Genomic DNA, 22,466 nt, shown 5'->3' on the forward strand with positions numbered 1-22,466 from the left:
TTGACTAGCTCAGTGATATTTTAACCATCTGCAAATTTTATTCCTTACACTGCTAAAGGGATAATAAATGATGGTCCTCTGAACAAACTCAGATTGTCATCCTAAAAATGCATTTCTTTGCCTGACTTCATTTTTCTGCTCTTTAATCAATGCTAGTGATTACATCTGGGTAACTCTGATTTCTGTATATTGTGGAGAATTTTATAAAGATATTTTTAAATCTTATCAGCCTAGAAGTTAATCTTCTGTACTATCTCACTTTTTATCTCTGGAGTTCTCAGACTAAGCAGTTTTTGAATCATGATAGTCTTTTTCCTGCTCCATTTCACCTCTGCCCTATCTGCACTGCTGTCACTCATTGCATTCCTGATAACATTTAGATTACAAATTTGTAACAACAAATTCCTCTGTTCCTTCTGTTGTCTCAGTGCAGAGCTTCCTGTTAACTTTACTTGCCTAATTTAATAATAAATGGGACTGAAAACCTCTTTTCTGGCTTTTGTTTCTGAATTTGCCTTTCTTATTTATTATGTAAAAAGGCTACATTATGACCATGTTGTCCCATTGTGAGAAGCATCCCAGGTGAGGCTGGAGGTTCATTGGCAAAGCTGTGGGCTGAGGAGGGACAGAGTAGAAGGGTTTGCAGCTCTGCCCTGTGGAACTTTCAGCAGAGTACATAGGGAAGAGTGCTGTCTCCAGCTCTGCTTCTGGCCACTGCTGGGAGTAAGAAATCCAAGCAGGTGACAAGAAACAAGCTCTGTGAGGATACACAGCAAGAACCACTTCAACTGGCATTGATGCTCCTTGGAATAATTTGTGGAAAGCTTTTTTGTTTGGGTTTTTTTTTTTGGTTTTTGTTTGTTTTCTTTCATGGCAAATAAGAACTTAAAGGCATCAAAGCTGTCTGTCTTTGCTCCTGACAGTAGGTAGATAACTCAGAGAACAGCAGCATCAACTTCTGACAGTGTTCCAAGTATGTAAAAGGGCTATGTAATGATGCAGCTCTCAAGTAAATACATGCCAGAGAAATTTCACCTTTTCATACGCTGTATTCCTTTGTTTCAGGAATGTAACATCCAAAAGACACCGCTCCCATTTTTCCAAATGAATTTTGACCTGTGTGTTGAATGCTGGAAAAGAGCTGAACACCACCAGCAAACTTGCATCCTTGTGCTGAGGAATGTTTATGCAATTCAGGTAACATGATGCTAATTAAAAGAACTGTAGATCATAAATGATCTCCAGGCAGGAATCTGCCAGTGGAGTGTTGCACAAGTAATGGCAAAACAAGCGCTGACTCATTAACTCCCAATTCCCCATGAGAATGGAAACAAACATCACTTTTGGCTCTTTTACTTCAGTGACGCTGAGATGTTTTAATTTTTATTTCACTGGATATTTTCACTCTCTAGTGTGCCATGTTGTGAAAAAAACCATCAGAGGCCAACCCAAACGAAACCCAAACCGGTTCCTCCTCCAGGACTCCACCCTGGCATCTCTGGCGGCGCTGGGCATTGCCCGCTCGCCCCCAGCCTCCCGCAGGTCACAGTTCCGTGGGGCTCAGCCCACGTCCCGTTCACACCGCGGCCGAGCCCATCCCGCCCCCGGCCCCGGTAACGCCGGGGGCTCTCGGCGGGGCCGGGCAGTGCCGGGGCGGCCGTGTGGAGGGGTGGCGGCCCCTCTGCTGGGGGCGGGCAGAGTTCTGCGGGACGCGCCAGGCCAGGCCAGGCCAGGCCCGCCGCCCCTCAGCGCCCCCGCGGAGGGCCCGCCGTCCCCCAGCGCGGCCCGGCCTGCCCGGCTCGGGGCGGGGCGGAGGGCGGGCAGGGCCGGGCCCGGGGCACCTCCCCGCTCGGCGCCGTCAGTGAGCCCCGTGGGGACGGCCGGAGGGGCGCTTGGGCAGGTGGTGCCGGCGGGGAGCCGAGCCGGGCAGGGCAGGGTGCGTCCCGCGGTGCCGGCATGGTGCTGCAGGAGCCCGCTGGGGCACCGGCTCTGTCGGCTGCGGCGGGAGGGGTCGGTGATGCCGCCGCCGAGGTGCAGCTGTCCCGGCTTCGCTGGGCCGTGCTGCTGCTCTTCAGCAGCTACTCCCTGTGCAACGCCTTCCAGTGGATCCAGTACGGCAGCATCAACAACATCTTCATGCGCTTCTACGACGTGAGCCCCTTCGCCATCGACTGGCTTTCCATGAGCTACATGCTCATCTACATCCCCCTGCTCTTCCCTGTCGCCTGGCTGCTGGACAAGAGGGGCCTGCGCCTCATCGCCCTGACTGGCTCGGCCCTCAATGCCGTGGGTGCCTGGGTGAAGCTGGGCAGCCTGAAGCCGCACCTCTTCCCCGTCACTGTCCTGGGACAGGTCATCTGTGGCCTGGCTCAGGTCTTCATCCTGGGCATGCCCTCGCGCATCGCCTCCGTCTGGTTTGGCTCCCACGAGGTCTCCACCGCCTGCTCCATTGCGGTCTTTGGGAATCAGGTAATGGCAGCTGCACCCGGCTGGCCACGCGTGTGGGGCGGGCGGCCACCCGCCGGCCGGAGACTGGGAGGGGTAAAAGGTGCACATGGCCTGAAGGGCAGCCGCAGGGATAACACGAACTTACTTGAAATTCCCTCTGGAAAACGCAGCTGGTATCTGGAAGAATGCCACTGGAGGGCTGATGGTGGTGGCAGAGGCAAGTGGGACCTCCATCTACAAAGTTTGGGGCATGGGGGTTAAGTATGATTCTGACTTTGAGAGGTCTTTGGCTTAGGCTCTCCTCCAGTGCCCTGCACTTCTTGTGTGTGTGAATCTCCAGTCCAGGGTTGTGATTCTGTAGAACTATGATTGGCCCAGGAGGGAAACCCCAGTGCTGAGAAACTGCTTCAGGTAGAATGTTCTTCAAATCTTGTATCTGCAGTTGCATCTGGACTTGACACTGCAATATCCTCTTCCTGCTGACAACTTGATGGGACAAAGGAGATTAGCTGTCTGCTAAAAACATTGTCATTGGCCCCTGGAGGAAAAGGACTTTAGCACTTTCATACCTCTTAAAAGTAGCTACATAGTTTCCACAAGTAATTAATTGCTTTGAAAAATAGAGAAGTTCCATCAGGCCAGTGTCAGGTCAGCTCCCCGAGCACTCTTCCATCAATGCAGGTGCCGGAGGCCAGTGACCCACATTTGCTCAAGCTGTGACTGTCTTTTCTTGTAGCGAGAGGAGATAAAGTTTTACACAGCTTTGAATGGATCGGGGAAATAGCTTCTTGACCCTTGCACCGGAACACCAGCTCATACCAATTGAATGAAGTGAGTAAGCCAATACTAGTGCAATGGGACATAAGTGAAGTGAGCCTGGCTCTGCAGCCCTGACACAAAGAAGAGGAAAGTGGAATGTGACATTAGCTGCTAGGCTAGGCCTGTGCCCCTTGCTTTAAGATGCAATTTACTCCCCTGCATATGATTGTGCTGCACCCTGGACCGTGCAGCCTGTGAGTGACTGCTATTCTGATTTCAATGGTTTTCAATTCAGGTAGCTTCCAATGCAGGCTGCTCCTCCATGTGTTTATTTATTTAGATACTGCTGAGGCAAAAAGAGGTGAATGCTTGGAGATGGTATTTGAGGAACAGAAGTTTGCAGAACATCACTAGGGAATTAAGGGAACAATTTTACATCTTTTGGAAGGAGAAAACCTCTTTTCTTGAGTGCATCTAAGCTTTCCTTTTTGCTCTTATAATCCCTTCTAGTGAGCTGTTTTTTACGTGTTTTTAAATGAATCTTTAGAGTGGAAGGTATCTAACTTGGCATGAGCAAATAAGGAACAGAGCATTTTGCTGTCAGATTTTTAAAATATTATTCAGGTGGAGTTACTCAGCAGAGTGCATTAGAAATCCAAACAATGAGGCTGTCAGCCTATGCTATATGGCTGTGTGGAGTCACCATCATCCCAAAAGGAGTGGCTTACCATAACGGTTGTGAAAAGCAAACTTTGGCTACCCTTTTGGTGTTCCACACTGCTCTGGCAGTTGAACTGACATGACAATGAGACCTCAGTTCAGTACATAGTCTTTGCTTTGTAAGCCCAGACTTTCCTTTTAGAGAATTGGAGAAATCAGAAATGGTAGTGGCTAAAGACAGAGCATACTTCATAGGGAAGACCTATTTATTCTCATAGTCAGGCATAATCACAGTGAATGAAAACTAGCTATTTTGTTCACTGGTGAGGTTGGGCAGGGGGAAGAAATAGAGGCATACATTTTTCTTGACTGCAGTTAAAGACTGTCTTAGGGAGTGTTAGCAAAGGGTATAATGCAGTGGTTTTGTAATTGCAGTATGGTAAATTATTTCCTATGCTTGTTTCTCTACAACTGTATGGTTTTCTTTCCTTTGCCATGTCACTTAGTTTAATTATTATTATTGAATACCAAGCACTTGCACAAGAAATGCAAGCAGCTGCATGAAGAAGCAGGGAAGTGTCACTGCTTCTTTATTTCTTATACCTGCCCTCCTTCTGCTCTTGCTCTCTTGGCCTCAGGCTGCACTTAGCAATGCTGTCCTGAGAAAAGCCCTGTCTGCTGGTTCATCTTGGTCTGCCAGGGCTGTGTTTGCTCAGGACACCGCCTCTGCTTGCTGACTGATGGTAACCTTCAAGTTCAAAGTTAGCCCTGAAGAGTAAATCATTGAATCAATCAGACCAGGTATTAAACACCCTTTAAAAAAAGCAAACAATCCCTAGTAAGGCATTAGAATCACCTCACTTGTTTCTAGCCATATGTTGGCTGTGGTATCTGAAGTGCAAAAAGAGGTTAGATCAAGCACCAGTGTAGAAAAGTGCTGGAGAGCTTCTAGAAGAGTATGAATACCTGTGGATGTGAACACATTCTCTTGTTTACTCACTGCTACTTTTCATGACATTTTACTTTTCTGTGTTTTAACAGGAAGGTACATTGGTGTTTTTCCATTCTTTTTTCCTTGTCATGGAAGTTCGTGTGTGGGGAGGTATAGAATGAAGTTTGCATGTTGGATGCTTTGGCATTAATATATTAGTATTATCGAAATACTACTGGCTTCTCATTGCTTGAAAGACTAGGAAAAATCTATGTAGGGACTCTTCCTCATACTGAAGATCTGTTTTGTTTTGTTTTAAGCAGGGCTTGGAAAAAAGTCATGTGATTTGAGAGGAAAGAATTTTAGCCTCATATTTAGCTCTGCTTTAGGGGAAAAATCATGCAGCACCTTACTGATCTTAGAATCTGTCTCTGTTCTGATGTAGCTTCAATGTGATTTCAGAGATTTGGGGTTTCCATAACAGAAACAGCCTAAGGCAGAGATTTTTAGGTGGCATCTGCAGCCTGTTGGCAGTGCCAGTGCTGAAGTGATTAGGTGATGGTTTTTGAAACCTGGTGATAAGCTGTGAATGAAATTCAGGGAAATGTTCTCTCTCTCACTCCTGGAGAGTCCTTTTCTCTGTTTTGAATTGGGGGAAAGAGTCTGCCTGAGTAATGGGAGAGGTGAGTTTTGCCATGTAAATGGATCTGCAGCATCTGACTAGCAATTGCTTTTGACCTGGTGATCCTACAGTGCTGTTTGTGCTAAGCATGTGCCATTGTTTCATGCCCTACTGATAGCTCTGTTCTGTACCTTTTGCCCTTCAGGGAAGGCAGCATCTTAAAGTCTAAGAAGTATTGTGGAAATGTATCATGTCCTGTGGAATCCTTGTCTTCCAGTCTTTGAGTGGAATTCTAGATATTCTTTGGCTGCTCTGTCTCTGCTGAAGGATTCCTATCCCTTCAAGTGATTCCCTGTTAGAAATATGGACAGGTGGTGGGTGATCTGTCACACAGTCCTATAGCCTGGCCCTGTACCTCTGAGTTTTAGCTATCAGAATAGAGAAGATTTTAGTAGCAGTGGCTAATGGTTGACAGTAGTTAATGGATGACATTCTCCAGCCCTGTCTCCTTTCTCTCCCTGAAAAAAACCAGCAGGGTGGATTAGAGCACTTGGATCTCAAGGAGTGTTATGTGGCCAATTCTCCAAGATCCTGGCTCAGTGTGGCTCAGTGTGGGAGGGTGTGCTGACCAAATAGCAATGTGGCTTTTGCAGGAATGCCTCTCTTTCTATAAATGGACATGAGAGCCTGAAATGAACTTTTTCTCCTCATTTCATCTGGTGCTTCCTTCCCAGGCATACACCCAAGGCAGCTCCCCTTCCTCTCTCACAGAAGGTGGCTTTTTGGGTTAAGTTCTGCATGGGAGTTTCAATTAATGTCTGCAGTGTTTCTGATGGGAGACCCTATTCTACAGCAAGCACCCTTGGCACTTGTCCTGCAGGATAGCCAGGATTGTATTAGGTAACTGGAGTAGGTCCTTGACCAAAGCATTTCCTCACTGAGGATTCCAGTAGCAGCTGAGGTAGCTGTCAGAGCTGAAACTCCTCTGTTTTATTCTCTCTCTTGTCTACTGCTGCTGTTTTGCTGTGTTGCATTTCTTTCCCAGCAGGCTGGGGCAAGGTGCATTCAAGGCTGACAGGCCCCAAATGACACACAGGGGAATAGTCTTCACTGTGCAGCATTGCATCATATTAAGCATTGTGGAATGATGCCACAGAAGCAGAAGTGTTATGTGCAAAGGAGTTTCCTTTATTTACAGATGAGCTTTGGTTGTGCAAGTGCAGTTAAGAAAAACAAAAAGTCTCCCACATTACTGGGAAAGTGAAATAGAGATTAAGCCTGTCTTTTCTGATCACAATTGTTCCTTTCACAACTTGTGTACTTACTTGTTTTTTCTTAAAACACTGCAAGAAAGTTATGTTAACTGTTAACTGTTGTCTTCCTTACTATCTGGATTTCAATAGGCTCCTCTAATTTTACTGTCAGTGGTATGGAAAAGGCATATTTTGGATACCAGTTAGTACAAAAGTTTACTGTGTAGGAACTGGCAGCTTCTGCTTAAACAGCACCTTGGTTGGTAATTTTCAATTTTCCTGCAGCCTTTTATATGGAAAGACAGCTGGGATCCGTGCTGATAGCAAGGGATTGGGAAGCCAATGTGCAGTTGGAAGGCACAGGGTGTGAGAAGGGGGTAGCTGTCTGCTCTCTGCAGATTGTGATATATGAATTACAGGGATCAGAAGGTTCAGCTGCTCTTGTGAAATGTCATGGTTGCAGTTGTAGTTAGAAAAGGAGGGAGGGTCTAGAAGAGAGCTTTGATACCCAGAGAAGAATAGAAGAGGATGTTGAGTTGCCCAGAGCTCTGGAAAACGCATCTCCTCAAAGGAGTTCCCTGGGTGAATCCAGAGGGAATCTGAAGTGTGTGCTCCTCACTCTCCAAATTCTTGGCTTGGGAACTTGCTAAGACCATGTTGAAATCATGGTGTCTGAAAAACCAATTGCATTGGTGTTTATCAAAGATCTTGTGATTGCTACAAATTCTGTCACTTGGCCAAACCAGCAGACTGCTGGTCTCGTGATTTCCTGGGACTTCTGCTTATGATGAGCCTCCTAAGAACTAGCATCACTTTTCCCTTCCTCCATTCCAAATTGAGTATTTGGTAATAGACCATTTAGTATGTTGGTGTACAAGTAGTGTGAATTTTCTGTTGACTTGTTCTTTTGGGCTCCTGCATGAATACCAGATGGTTCTGATGCTTCATAGAAGAAATTAGTTTAAATAAATTGAGTACTATCTTCCTCTTGTAATGCATCATATAATGAACAATGGTCCAAGACCTCTTTCTTGAATGTTCTCCTTCCACACTGATCATCTTTTGACCCTTCCTACAGGTTTCCTGATTTTGTTGTATTTGAAGAGTTTTTACTTATTTTGTAAAGCTGTTCTGGAGCCTCTTTTGGCATATTTATGGTTTTACTTTAGCTTCGTCCAGCTTGCTGTCGTTTTTGTTTGCATGAGAAAAAAGAATAATGTCCAGTTTTAGAGCTAGGTGGTTTATATTATTGTTGGTGGGGTTTGGTTTGCTTTTTGTTTGTTTTTTTTTCTTTCATTTTTGTTTGTCGTTTGTTTGGTTTTTTGTTTGTTTAGGATTTTTTGTGTTTTTCTTTTTTACTTAACTGTGATTTCTTTACTGTATTTGAAAATATATTGCTAATATTCTCTAGGCTTACAGTGAGCCTCTGACTCAGTGTCTTTCCATAATTTCAATGCCACTTGCAAGCCTTAATTTCTTAGGCTTTTCTTCTTCATTTCCATTTAACACACTTCTTTTCTTTTAGGCAGCTTCCTCTTGTGAGTTATATATTGCTGTAATGTTTTGGAGGGTGTTTCCTTTTTTTTTTTTTTTGTCAGCTGCAAGGAAGCTGAATTTCAGTCCAGTGCAAAACCATTCTGTAATATTGGTCATAGTCACACCATGCTGTTCTGGGTTGAAATCATAAATTACGCTGTCTCTTATAAGTTTTCCTCAGAAAAGAGTATTTATGGAATCTAAAAATGCAGTCTCTGCATCATCACTGTCATGACACTTACTTATCTTGCAAGGGCATTGTCAGAATTTCTTACTGTTGTGTATTTTTGCTTTTGCAGCATCTCTCTCTCTCTGTCTTTTAACATTATGATTGACCTTCTGGATTTGGTGGTTCCCTCTGTCAACATTTATACCTACTTATAGAATTTTACAGGGCTTCTGTATTGCTGTTGCTGACTCGTAGTTTCCTTTGAGGTGAAGGTCTACTCCTGCACCCTCCATTGATCATTCATTTACGTTTTTTATGCTGATACACCACTGCTTATATTCCTTCAGGAGACTCTTAGCAGCTAACCTTAGGCATGTCATTTTCTATTTCAAAACTTTGTGTACATTTATACCATCTTCTTAGCTACTTGCTCTTGGTTTTGTCGCTTGTTCTTTGTGCACACTTGAATGTTGAATATGATGTTGTTGTTGTGACTGGTCCTTGGCAAAATTCAGGTAGGAAACTGTGCTGTAGTTGTTGACTTTCCTGGTGTTGTGTTTAAAAATTACCCCAAAGCCTTTTCAAAATAAAGCACCAGCAGACTGATGTCCTGGAAAGATACTCAGAGATCAGCACAATGCTGGGTGTTTTGGTGAGATGATTCTGAGTGATGTACCAAATTTTGAGAACAAGCTTATCTATATAAGTATTGGACTCCTATTTGCCTGTATAACATTTGGAGATGCAAATTAAATAAGAGGGTCCATTGTGATCCATTATGACTGATGGTGTCTGTAAGGAGGGTAGCACAGACTTTTGCAGAACTAATTTTATTTTTACAGTTGTTTTATTTTCTCTGATGTGCCAGGTGTGGAGAAGAGAAAGAAGTTTTTTTTCCCTTTCTAAGGCATCTTTTAAATTTTCTGGTTAATTGGTTACTGTGTTTCTGTGGGCTTATGGTAATTTGCGTACTGACCTGCTGAGAACCAGGTTAAAAATCTCCTTGTGAGAGGTAAAGTATATGCAGTGTAATAGTCATAATGTTGTTGAGAGCTCGTCTTCATTACTAAAAATGGTATGAATAATCCAGGGTCTGTGAGTGTCATTCAGGAAATCTTCAGTTCTAGTCAAGCCAAGGGGCCTCATCTTCACAGAATTAATAGAATAAGTTGCTCTGAAATATAAAATGTAGCTCCTATTGCTATGATTTTTTTTTTTTTGTCCATTCTGCTACCTGGTTCTTATCAAAGGTATAATTAACTCCTAATGGATAAGAGTTGCTTCTTTTTGGGGGAGGAGAAGAGAAAGGACAAAACATCCATTTATGTTTAGAAAAGTTGTTCAGGAAAATTCTTCTGAAGAGGCAACAAGTCATTCAAGAAAGCTGAGTGAGTCTGTGACCCATTGGGTAAGTGATGACTGTAGGACTGCCCAGTAAAAGATTTCTAAACAATTTGCAATACAGACTTTCAGTATCTTCTTTGCTAGGTATATCAGATAGATCCTTTTTCAGGGAGGAGCAGCTGGAAAGAGACAGGTAAAGATTGAATCTCAACTGTGGTCCTGGAGAAACTTATGTCAGAAGTCAGAATAAAGCTTGGATCTCTCCTCTCCTGTTGTTTTGCTGCTGTTCAGCAGCTCATGTGGCTAGCATGTGATTGCAGAGAAAAGGAAGCTGAGAAGTACCTACCTAGCACAGAAATCCAGCTTAGTTCTTCCAAGAATGAAGCAATGGTAAGACAAAGAGTCAGTTTCCAGTAAGGTGTTTGTAAACCTTCCTTGGGAAAGGGTGGAGGGCACATGGAAGATCTGATATATGAGACTCAACAGGACTCTTCTCTCAGATGGAAAGGAGCAATGTTGAGGGTCTCTTTCTCAGACGTTAAATTTTCTAAATTTTTAGAAATGCTGTGGAGATAGGAGTGAAGCCCAGACTGGCCTGGGCTGATTAGGTACACCAGAAGCACAGGCCTGCACTTAGCCACAAGGAGGGTAAAATAAATGTGTTGCAGAAACAAGCAGGCTTCTGCTCTCTACCAGAAATCTCTGTGAGCTGTGTTTGATGCCATTATCTTTCCTGTGCAGCTGCATGCTTGTGTAGGGAAGGGGAGGCATGCAATTTGATGGAGATTAGAGCTTGAAGCCTCTAAACCTCACTGTAGTGAGTGGGCAGTGCAGAGGAGGACAGTCAGCTAACTTGCTGTGATGAGAGGCTGGGCATAGGCCATATCTGAATAAAACTGAGCTCTGGCAAGTTTAGTCCTGTGTCAGAGTCTGTCTGTGCCATGTGGGTGGGAGGGAGGTTTATCCTCCCTAATGGTCTTTCAAGTTTCCTGCTAAACTCTTTCAGTCCTTGACTTGCTATCTGGGATGGCATAGCTTCGGTTTGTCTTCAGTGTATGTAACCAAACCTCAAATATTCTTATTCTTGACAGTGCCTTGAACTGATGGGGCACATGTGTAATCTCTTGGTAGCTCTTCTCACTAGCTCCCTGTGATGTCTGAGCACCAAGAATGAATTTAGTGTATATATCTGTTGCTGACCCAGGATATGCCAGGTCCCTGTGGAGGCCACTGTTTGACACAGAAGTTTGGCCAGACATGATGGAAAGTCACTTGTTTGTAAGCTAAATAGGGCACCTGAGGATAGCAGATAGCTCTGTTTGAATTCTAAGCATTCTTCCTGTCTCAAAAATACACCAGCTGGATGGAGGAATAGGGATTTTGTGGACAGTTTTCTGGGGCTGGAGGGCACAAGCTGATTTTTAGCCTAACTACCAGATATGGCAACTGGAGTATATTTGTTCTGAGATCTTTGTCTTCACCAGTAAGTCAGTCTTCCAGAATGAGTCTATCAGCAACCCAGCACCATTGAGAAATGTCAGAGAAAGCATGCAGAAAGCACAGGGAGATTTTGCTAGAAGACAGCCCAGGAAAGTTGTCCAAGCTGATGCCTGGGCTACAGGGCTCTTGGGTCTTCTGCTCTGTGCTGACATGCTTAGAGGTTTATGAGCTGCACATAACTTGTCTTCCTTAGTCCTTGCTTTCTGTACACTTCAGAGCAGTTTATCCAGGGACAGTTGCAAAGCTCCATTACAAAAACAACATTGACATTTAGATATGTGCCCTCAACACTTCGCTTTCAACTTGGTGCCCTTCTAGATTCTCCTGGTGGTCATAGGGTGTGCCTTGTCTTGGGAGGCTGCTCATTTGAAACTGTGTCAAAGTTGGCTGAGCCAGATTACTATCTGAGTTAGGTGGAGTGGTCAGGTGTCTCTGCCCTTGAGTGGCTGGAAAATAAATTGGTTCAACTCATTAACCTAGCAGATATTGTGGTTGGTTTTGATGGTCTTGTTTTCTGCCATTTTTAATGAGCAAAATTGGATTGCCAGGTGACCAGGCCAGTTCTAGGGCAGGGGCAAGGTAAGGAGTGGGATGTGTGTGTGAACAGGAACATATATTTGTGGGGGAGGTCATGGCAGGCAAGACCTCAACTTTGACAGAGCCAGTTGTAAAACCTTGCCTTGAATATCCTGACAGTTGTAAATGCATTGGGGAAACTTCTCTTATGGCCTAATTGCAATGCTTATCTGACTTTTAATTTTTGGGTGGTAAAGAAGATTTTCATTTTGGTTGAAATTTGGGTAGGCTCAGTTGAGCCTGTACTGAGGTGTAGGGTGGTGGCATTGTTGTGGTTTCATGTCATGCCTCTGTTTATCACCTCTCTCCTCAGCTTGGCATTGCTGCAGGCTTTGTGGTTCCTCCAGTTCTGGTCCCTAATGTGGAGGATGTGGAGAAGCTGGCCTACCACATCAGCATCATGTTCTTCATGACTGCAGGTGTGGCATCAGCCCTGTTCATCCTGGTCATCATAGGTAAGGAGGTGGGAGTGTGCACACAAAACCAGATGGGACTGAGATCAGCTGATATGTGATGGGGGCCCATGTGCCAGGAAATGGGCTGGGCAGGCCCTACCATGCAGCTGACAGGGTCATGCTATACTATATTTTATACTATATCTCACTGCTTCAAACCCTTGATGAGCAGCACATGTAGAAGGGAGGTTGTCAGTGAGCTTGCCAAATTTTTAGTTTTGTCCATTGCCTGAATAATAAATTCCAGATATGAATAAATCCTTTAAAAAACAACAGAAATCTTGCAAGTTTCATAATCATCTTTTCTGCGAACAGGGTGCTGGGCCTTGGATTATGTCTGGGGCCTGACTACCCCTTAAGAGTAAAAAGAGGCAGATTATATGGCATCACAGTTATGAGTGGAGAGAATAAAGCATGAAGGACAGTAGCAGGACACAAGAGATGCAGTTCCCCTGCTTAACACATGAAGTTGAAGCCAGATCTTTAGCATAAAAGACTGGCATGCTCACTGGAGAGCTGAGTTTTAGTTGCTGAATTCCATGCAATTTTTTGATAGGCTCCTCTTGCCAGTTTGTTCATGATGCTGGTGTCTGAATCAGATGTAGACTTCAAATAATGTGGGGCAGGGAATAGACAAGTACAAAAATGCCTGTCTAGCACCTGGTAGAGCAGTATCACCTGTGACTGGGATTCTGGGTGCTACTTTAATGCTAGTAAGGGGTAGCAGATGGCTTGGCCTGAAATAAAAGATGGCAAAGATTATTGTTCCCTGGGCACTGGCCACGGCAGAGCACTAGGCTGTCTTTGTCAACTGACTTGTCCCATTCTGCTTTGTCACTTGTAAAGCCACATAACACTTTTGCACCTGGCTGGTCATCCTTCTAGAGACAAAGGCATTATTATTAGTCCTGAGAACTCTTGGTGCTGCAGGACACTGCCTACACAAAAAGCTAATTGAAGGCAAGATGTTTCTCTTGGGAAGGTGACAGGAGTTATTGTTGAAAGAGAGCTGTTCTTTCCTGTTCCTGGCTAAGTTCAAACATGGAGATCAAAGCTTAAGGAAAATGGTGTGTTTTGTACAGTTGGTTATACCAGCCCCTCTGCCATCCCTCAAATGGTGCAGTGTGTGCTCAGGCTCCTCAATTGCCCCATTACAAACAGATGTACTTTGTGTCTGGTTTCAGTCTTCAAGGAGAAGCCCCCGAACCCTCCAAGCCGAGCTCAGGCCTCGATCCAGTCCAGACCGACTGCAGAGTATTCCTACCTGCGATCAATCCTGCGCCTGCTCCGCAATACCAACTTTTTACTCCTTATGATCACTTATGGTAAAGTCTGGCCTTTCCTCTTGTGCAGTTATCACAGTTTCTCCCTCCCTCTCTATGCTCTGCTGGGGCAGTAAGTTGCTTGAGTTGTTTTAGGGGAACATAAAAATAGCTCTCTTGTGCTGCCAGACTAGGAATCCTTATAGCCCAGTACTCTTCAGCAGTGGTTATCAGTGAATGCAGTGGGAAAGAGCAAAAGTAAGGCAAGCACACAAAGGTTAATATGCCCCTACAACTGTTCTTCAAGTCCTTGACTGTTTGCTGTTCAGGGGATTTCCTTATCTGTTCTTTTTTCCAGTCATTGGGTTAATTGCAGCAAACCGGCCTGAATGCTTACATAAGAATTACATGGAAATGCCCGAGTGCAAGTCACAGAACTGAGGGAAAGTCATTTCCAAAGGCGAGGATATGAACATGACTGTCAGGGATCTCTGTAGAGGTAATGTGGAATATGCAGATGTGAAAACCTTTATCAGCTTTCTAGGCAGTCCCTGTGAAGCAATCGGAAGGAAGGACTGGAGAACAACTTATGCCATCTGTCCTGGCATGCTGAATTTGCTGCTTGCTTCTCTTCAGCAGTCTTGATCTGTTTGTTTGAGGGCACTGTGATGTGTTGAATCTATTCCCTGATGCTGAATTGGCATATGGAAAAGTGTTTTTCTTATTAGCAGAAAGGCCATTTTGTGGTCTGTGACTGGCTGCAAAACAGGGTATGCTGTAGCCAGCTAGTCTGTGGGTAGTTTTGTCCTCACTCTTCCTACCAGCTTGCTATGGAAGCTTCTCAGGGGGACAGTTAAATATTGCTGAAAATTCTGCACGTTCTGCCAGCAATTGTATCCGAAAGACCTTGTGGATGAGTAGGCAGATTGGAGAGAGTCAGATGGTGGCTTTGTACTTGCTGAGGATGTTGTTGGAATCTCTGCTCCCTTCCTTCTCAGTGCAGTAGACTTCTAGAAATGCCCCTCTCAGATTGCTCTTAAACTCTCCTGGTTTGCATTGCAGCTACTGGGTTTGGCTTTTTTTTTTTTTTTTCATAGTACATAGTGTCCTCTCAGAAAGTGAAGACAGAAGAATCTGCCAGGCAGACTGTGTCTGAAGTTGGATTTTTTTCATCTGCTCAGTTCACACTTACCCTTCAGGAAAAATTAAGGGGAAAGCACTTGCTCTAATAGGTGCAAACAAGTCCTAGAGGAGAGCTGAGGGCTCTCAGTACAAAGAACATGTTTAGAATCTTACCTTCCTGGCGTTATTCTTTTCTGGCAGTCAAGTGTGGAAAATCCATTCAGTGGCTCATAATTAATTTTCTCTTGCTGCTGGTCTGTGCGTTTATTCTCTTCCTCTCTCTGTCAGCCTCATGCCAATCTCCAGCTTTACTTGAGATGGTGACTGTTACTCAGAGAGGGAACTGTACTGTGAAACTTTTTTTTTTTTTTTCAGTTTGTCTGGGTTTAAAATGGTGACAGTTTTTCCTACTCAAGTCAAAAGTTACACTGGCCAAGATTTAAGACATCTGGAGCCACATGGGTGCAACTGAGTCATCCTGCCTACCTAACACAAAGATATGTGCAGCTTGTCAGCTTTTGTGTTAGCATAGCATGTGTCAGGGGAGAGAGGGGCAAACCTGCTGTTTGTCCATCTCTCTTGTTTATAGAAAGAATGGGGATCTTTCCACAATGCCAGATCAGAACAGGTCTGCAGACCTCTAAGGTCTTGGTGTTACCAGGAGCCAATGATTCCTTCTTGTGGCAAGACTTGCAGTGCTGGAAACAGTGGTGTCACTGCTGCTATATCAGTGCTGGTGAACTGTTTTTCAGGAAAGCCCTCAGAGAACCTTTTCCCCAAGGCTGCTGACATTCCTTCAATAAAACTGACGCATAACATGGAATGGACATTAAGGAATTCCAAGTCTGTGGGGTTGGGCTTTGCACTGGAGAGCATGTTGCTAGTGGGGGGAGGGGGCAGTGGGCAGGAAAAGGGTGGGAAATTCTGGGAAAAGCTGATAGAATGTGACAGTCTTAAGAATCAGCATTTGGAATGGTGATGAGGCAGTGAAGAGAAGGCAGGGCAGTGAGAACTGCATAAGGAGCCATTGTTGGGGAGAGTTACAAGGGTGAACGAGAGAGACCAAAAGTCTGGCATGTAGGCAATAGGCTGCCTACCTGTGGGAGATGTGGGTTGTAGTCTGAGGCTTAATAAGGGCTCCTTTTAGAGCTGTAGACAATAAACTTCCCTGTTCTGGCCTCTATAAAATAGAGGAGACACTGAGGTATCAAAAATGTTATTCTACATTACAAGCAAACCATGGTAAGTAGCTAAAGAATCAGGTGGTGCTGGACCTTCAGATGTTCTGCTCCCAGCTACTAGTTCTGGTTTCCCTCTTCTGGGTGGGCAAATGGCCACTTTCCCATTGGAAACTACCATTACCTCTTTTATGGACATTCAAACATCTGTAATTGTCAGAAAAGCTTCACTGAGCAACTGTGATATATGAAGTGCCTACAGCTTTTCTCAGCCCTCACATATGCTAATTTGACACATTGTCTTGATTCTTAGAATGTTTTGCCTGACTTTGGTGCCAAGTATTGCTGCCAGCTCTTACTATCTGCCCAGCTTGAGAGCAGGGGCCCTTCTCTGTCTTGGAAATCACATGGATCAGAGAGCTCCTGTAAAGCTCGTTTACAGGCAGCATTAGGTACCAGAGCAGCATCTGGTTGTCTTCACAGGGCTGCTGTCCTCTTGGCTGTGTGAGAAAGAGAAGTGCACAAATGAGTGGATAATGTTTATGCCCAGCTTTGAAGTGAAGAAGCAGAAGGACTGATCTGTGCTGATCTGCCATACTCCCGTGTCCTTGCACTGCAGCTTGTGGTGTCACCTAGTGAGCGGGGTGCTCCAGAGGTGGACATAGGATGAAGCTGATTTAGGGTATGTTAGCTATTCTGCCATAGCCAAGTGTTGCAAAAAGACATCTTTCAAAGCTGGAGGGCGCCTCCTTGCTGTGACATCTCCAGTTGTTCTCCCCTATCCTTGGCTACTGGCCCTGCTGGAATTTCCAGCCTTCCTGAGTAACTTGGTGAGGACTGAGTAGATTCTTCTGTCTAATGAACATGTCACTCAACTTACTACCCTCTCCTGTAACCTTCTGACACATGATTTTGAAGTGAGAAGCATTATCACTGACAATATTTGGGATCACTTGCATAAGAGTGTTTCCTGGGCCACACAGCTGTGGAGTGAGCTTTGCTTGATCGTAGAATGGTTTGGGTTAGAAGGGCTCTTAAAGATCATCTAGTTCTAACCCCAATGCCATGTGCAGGGACACCTTCCACTTGACCTGGTCACTCAGAGGCCAGTTCAGCCTGGCCTTAAACACTTACATGTATGCTTTTGGGCAACCTGTTCCAGTGCCTTACCACCCTCACAGTAAATTGTCATGCTGTCAGAGATGCTGTGTGAAGGAAGTGTGATGCACCCTCTAGCTGCCAATTTTGTGGCTCCTTATAGTGCTGTGTACTTCAACAGGTATCCAGTCTTCAGTGGAAGACTGGGCTAGGTACAGGATTGCTGAGTACTTAAGGGGAGCTGGGAGACTTCAGGATTAGGAGAGCTCAGGGCTTTGTTTCCTCTGTCAAAGCTCTGCCTGCTAGACTGCACTTCTGTATCCTGTGCTAAGCAGGCAGCAGGTGTTGTAGTTTCTGCTTTTAACTGAGGCTTAGAGAGGAAAAGTAGGAAGGGGGAACTTGACATGTATCTGTTTTGTCAGGATTTCAGGCATCTGTGCCAGACTTTTTAAACCCATGGCTCCTTTTGGAGCCTATAGATGGGTGAGCTGCAGTGGTGAAATCTGTCTGCTTCCTTTCACCCATCAGAATCACTGAAGCCTTGAAGAGAAACCAACTGCAAATGTAAATGACTTTCTGAGAAGAAAGTTATGTTGACTGTTACAGACCTCATCCACCTGGGGAAGGTTTCTCAGTATCACCCAAGGTGAGAGTGTAGCCGTTGCAGTACTGCTGGTCCAGTGCACATGTGTATGTTCTTGCCTGCTGAACAAAGCTGTTGGGTTTTCTGCTCCTTTGGGAAGGTATTTAACCAATGAGAATTGCATGTAAGATGGAGCAGTGTCTGAATAGCGCTTGACCAGTATCACCTCAGCAGTTTCATTCTCACCTTGGGTGATACTGAGAAACCTTGTTACAGTTAATATAAGTTGTAACAGTTAATATAAGTTCTCTTTCAGAAACACAATTACTTTCATAGTTTTTTTTTCAGGCCTCAGTGATAGCTTTTAAAATGTAAAACTTTTCCCATGCAGGTACATACTCCAGGTGCCTGAGGATAATGCTGTCTGTGCTTCACCAATCAGCTCTGCTCTTACTTGTCTTCTGGCATTTCTTGGATTGGAGAGAATGTTATTTACTGCCAGCAGGGAGAATGCTGACAGGCTCTTCTTTGGGAGGGTAACGAACAGGTCAATGACACTGTTGTTAATTGAATCTCAGGTCCTTGTTCAAGGTCTGATGCTGAGGCAGATGCTTTTCTAGTGTTCTGACTTGGCCGGGGGCAGAGGAGAAAATTGGAGTGCTAAAGATGGATCTGGCTGTGAGAGAGGGTTGAGACCCTGTGAAGGAGTTGCAAGACATTTCAGTACCAGAAATGTGCACAGTCCTTCCTCTAGCTGCTTAGGTAAGAGCCATCCTGAAACTGCAGGGTTCCTCCTCCTATATGCCAAGGCCTGGATGTTGATCTGCATTTCTTTCAGTAATCTATGTCTAGCCAGTCTGACACACTCTCCTGAGGCTCTGCAGCCTTGTTCTGGACTGATGGTCCCAAAGATTTCTCTCTGCATTTCTACTCTTTCACAACCCAGCAGGAGAGTACCAGGCTCTGAAAGTGCTGCATTTTTATCCCCTTCTCAGGTCTGAATGTAGGTTGTTTCTACGCCTTGTCCACTCTGCTGAACCGCATGGTCATCTACCACTATCCAGTAAGTGCATCCAACCCTCATGGCCCTCTCTGATGCTTGCTGTTGTCCAGCACTGGCTGCAAAAGGAGAGTCTGTGAGAAAGGCAATGTCACAGCAGTCCTGGCTGGCTCTAGCACAGGTTGGCTGTTCCTTTTTTTCCTTTACCATCTCATGCAAAAGCTGGTGTACTCTAGAAAAGATGGCTCCTTTGCATCTTAAATGAAATAATTTACTTCTGAGAAAATCTTCTAGCAATTTTCCTCTTCTTATTTCTGACTATGGTTTCTACTGGGACATCTGTTCCAAGAGGCTGTCCATGCTCATGCTCTGGTGGCAGAAAGATGGGGTGCCTCAGTACTTGTACAGCTTACTGCTGGTGCATGTCACAGAGCTCCTTTCTGTGCTGCTTTACACTGAGTCCCAATATTTCCTAGTCAATCTGGCCCAAATCCTAACAGTAAGCTTGATAGTATGCTAACTCCTCTGAGAGTATCTGCTCACACTGGCCAGTGCACAGTTTTTTCTCAGGGCTGGCTCAGACACAATTGCCAGACCATTTTTTTTTTTAATGGACCAGAAAGCACTGGCTTATGTGGGCCCAAAAGTGTTCCTGCAAAGGCTAGTTCTGGTTAGTGTGTTACCAGCAGTAAACATGTATGAAGACTAACTTTGGTGTCTCTTCCTCTCTGGGTTTTCTGCACTTTGTTTTTTGTTGGATATGAGTTAGCTCCTGCATTTGTGTGAGTGTGTATGTGTCTCACCACAGGGGGAGGAGGTGAATGCTGGCAGGATTGGACTCACCATTATACTGTCGGGGATGGCTGGGGCTCTGATCTCCGGCATCTGGTTGGACAAAACCAAAACCTACAAGTAAGTCTCTTGTTTGCCTCTGTGCCCTGGTGACTGTGCTCTTCCTCCATGCTGTGCAAGGAGCAACCCTGTGCAGTTGCAAGTTGGCAGTCTAGAGACTGAATCATAAGGAGGATTTGCGGGGAGAAAAATGGGATTCTTCAAAACTTGATTAGTCTAAAGTGAAGTTTGGAGCTGCACATTAGCTGGCATGGGCGCATACAAGATCTGGTGTCAGTGGTCCCTGGGAAGGCTTACAGAGGAGATGGCCCAGTAACTGCTTTGTCAGGGATGAGAGAGTTCTTGGCACGAGCAGAATCAAGACTGTACCAGACCATTTCTCAGCCCTTACAAACCAGCCTCTGTGAATTTTTGTCCGGCGTAATGAAAGGCACATTGAATTCAGTGCCCAGAAGCATTGTGTTGATAGCGTGTTGCTGTATTTAGGGCAGGCATAAGGGTTATTGGGGTTATGGGTGGGTGATTCTGTTTGTTGCCCACTGAGTTGGGAAGGCAGATCTGGCCAGCATACCTGGCCATCTGCAAAGGGACAGCTAAGAGTCTTTGCTTGTCCTATAGTTCCTGGTCCTCAGAAATTTGGATCTCACTGAAACACCTCTGTAGGATATCCCAGGGGATACAGAGAGACTCTTGTGTCTTGTATTGGAGTTCAGCCAGCTTTTGGGTTTCTCTACTGGCTTTGAGAACTGTACTATAACCTATTGTCTGAGCAGGTTGAGTGAGAGAGGGCTTTATTGGTGATGTGCTGGTAATGACTTGAAAGTAATTTCAGAGTTTTGTTCCTTGCAGCAGCTTTCCATATGGGGGAGTCCTTCCGTCATTATCCTACATCATATATTGGGCCAGAAATGCACATTCTCATTGCAGACAGCTTAGATTAATCTGGCTAGCTGTGAGCTTGCAACTTCTGAAATGGCCTCTAGCCCTAGCTCCCTATAAAGTACATGGATCAGAAATATAAAATTAGCTTCTCTAGTAAGAAAGAATGGTAGGTGAGGACTCCTGGGACTGGCAGGTCATTTGCTCTGTGTTTATGTGGTTGTGTGGCACTGAGTAGTTTCTCATACGGGAGTCCTGGGAAATAGAAATAAGACTGTTAGAACTGCACTGCTAACAATGCAATGTGATTTGTATCTCTTTCCAGCCCATGGCTAGTGATAAGGTAGCTACAGCTGGCACTGCTAGACTGGATGATCTTCCTGGTTCTCCATAAGTGGGGTTAGGTTGCAGCATGAAGGCTTGAAGAGATTTGTGACTCACCATGCAGAGCTGGGGCTTGAAATCCAGTAGAAGGGGAGAGCAAGAAAAACCACAAATCCTGTATTTGTTCCATGTCGCCTCCTTCTTTGGAGGAATCACATAGGTAGGCAGGGCTGGCTAACAGTGCAGAAAAAGAGGGACTTATGTCATCCATGGAGTTTATCCTACAGACCCCAGGGACTGTTGGGAGATAGTTTTAGCCTTAGGTGATGGAAAAACCCTGCTAAGAATTTGTTCTCCGTTGCAGCCTACAAAATGGATTTCTGTGAAACTAGCACTTTTTTTTTTTTTTTTTTTTTTTTTTTTTCCTGAGTGCTACATAGTCTTTATTTAGCCCCATTTAAAAGTCTATTTAAAAAAAAACCTGCCAAGATGCCAGATGTTCTAGGTGGGTATCCTCCCCCTTCCCTCTGTTGCTGAGATAGTGTCAAGAATAAAATGGTAAGCACATGAAAATCAGGAAGGAAAGATATCAAGTCCTTTTTTTAGTCAGCTTGGAGAGAGAGGAAAGCAAATGAATGGGATCCAGCTGTGAATGAGGGGAGAAGGGGAAGGCTAATAACAGAAGGAATTGCAGAGCTCTACATGCATGTTTGATCTTTACTGTACCATCAGCAGTTCCTTGAAAGGGTGAGACTGTGCTAAGTCAGGCTTTCCCCATCTGTCATGCTTGGGCACCAAATGGCCTTGCACTCTTGCTTTTATTTGGCAGGCAAGTCCCTGCAGCAGCTCCTGCACTCTTCTTGTTTTTGGAATAGCAGGTGCAAATTAGGTCCATTCAAATAAATACATGAGTTGTGTAGTGACGAGCAAGCAGTGCAATAACTGGGGTTGTCTTTGATGGTATGACTTGTTGGGAACAGCCCATCTCTTTGAATCATAGAATCAGGAGAAGATCCTTAAACTTTTGACATCACGCTCCTGGCTCAGAGGACAGATGAGGCCTAGAGACTGCTGGGTGTATTGGTAATTGTAAGGTAGTCTGGCTCAGAAGGAGGGGACCAAATAAATCATCACTTCTTTTTGGCTGTGCTTTTCTTTTAAGTGCAGTGTTCACATGGCCTCAGGTCAAGCTGGTTGCAGTCAGCATCCTCTACTTTCATTGCTGCATTTCTATAAGGCAAGATGTCAGAAACATTTATCTCTCTCCTTTGACTAGGCAGAGGACCCCAAGTGGTGTTTTAGGTCTGTACAGATGTAAAGTACAAAAATTTGGGGGAGGGAGAAAAGATAGTGAAGGATGGGGCACTTGGGTCTCTTCCACTGAAAGGTGAGTACTCTCTCAGCCTAGCCTTACCTGCAATATGAGCCTTCTTATTGTAGCCCTTTTTACACAAGGTTAGTCCTTGTGTAGTGAATGTCTTCACCTTGTCCTGCCATATGTCTTATATAAATAATTTACCAAGACTGTCCTTTCTTCTGACCTTCATACAGGAAGAAAGTGGCATAAAACTGAATGCCAAAGAATAAGGGTGTGGTGAAAGCCAAAGCAGTCTTCTCTAATTCATCCATTTCTCCAGCATCTGACACCTCTGTGTCTTCAGCGATGAAATCTTCTGGGAGCATAGGAACAAGGCCTTTGTTTAGGCTTGTGTGCTGTCCTCATGGCAAAACCTGTGGAGGTCATCTGTCATCACTGTCCGTACAGCAGAGCATGCTGGAGCTGCACACAACATCCCTGTGAGCAGCTAAAACTGTTTTATGTGGCTGTTCCCCTCATCCCACCTCCTGCTCCCAGCTTGTTCATTTGTTGCCTCAGATGTTGCTTGACTCTAGTGTTTTTGCAGCTGCAATCCCC

General features: G+C 44.8%; 1 protein-coding gene across 7 annotated transcripts in view; it reads left to right on the forward strand.

Annotated features, from left to right (window-relative positions):
- Window positions 1-1,833: 1,833 nt before the first annotated feature.
- Window positions 1,834-22,466, forward strand: part of FLVCR2 (FLVCR choline and putative heme transporter 2) — a 32,830-nt gene continuing 12,197 nt past the window's right edge. For 5 of the 7 annotated variants that reach the window (XR_013774684.1, XR_013774685.1, XR_013774686.1 and 2 more), the window contains exons 1-5: window positions 1,921-2,469; window positions 12,112-12,253; window positions 13,438-13,578; window positions 18,492-18,559; window positions 19,305-19,408. Coding sequence is in view for 3 of the 7 variants with exons in the window: in XM_079309552.1 (XP_079165678.1) it covers window positions 1,957-2,469; window positions 12,112-12,253; window positions 13,438-13,578; window positions 18,492-18,559; window positions 19,305-19,408 (968 nt within the window). In the remaining 4 variants the exon portion in view is untranslated. Of the gene's footprint in view, window positions 2,470-12,111; window positions 12,254-13,437; window positions 13,579-18,491; window positions 18,560-19,304; window positions 19,409-22,466 lie in introns of all 7 variants that reach the window. The other 2 variants (XM_079309551.1, XM_079309550.1) reach the window with 2 other exon arrangements.

The sequence above is a fragment of the Erithacus rubecula genome (genome assembly GCF_903797595.1).
Source record: "Erithacus rubecula genome assembly, chromosome: 6".
NCBI lineage: Eukaryota > Metazoa > Chordata > Aves > Passeriformes > Muscicapidae > Erithacus > Erithacus rubecula.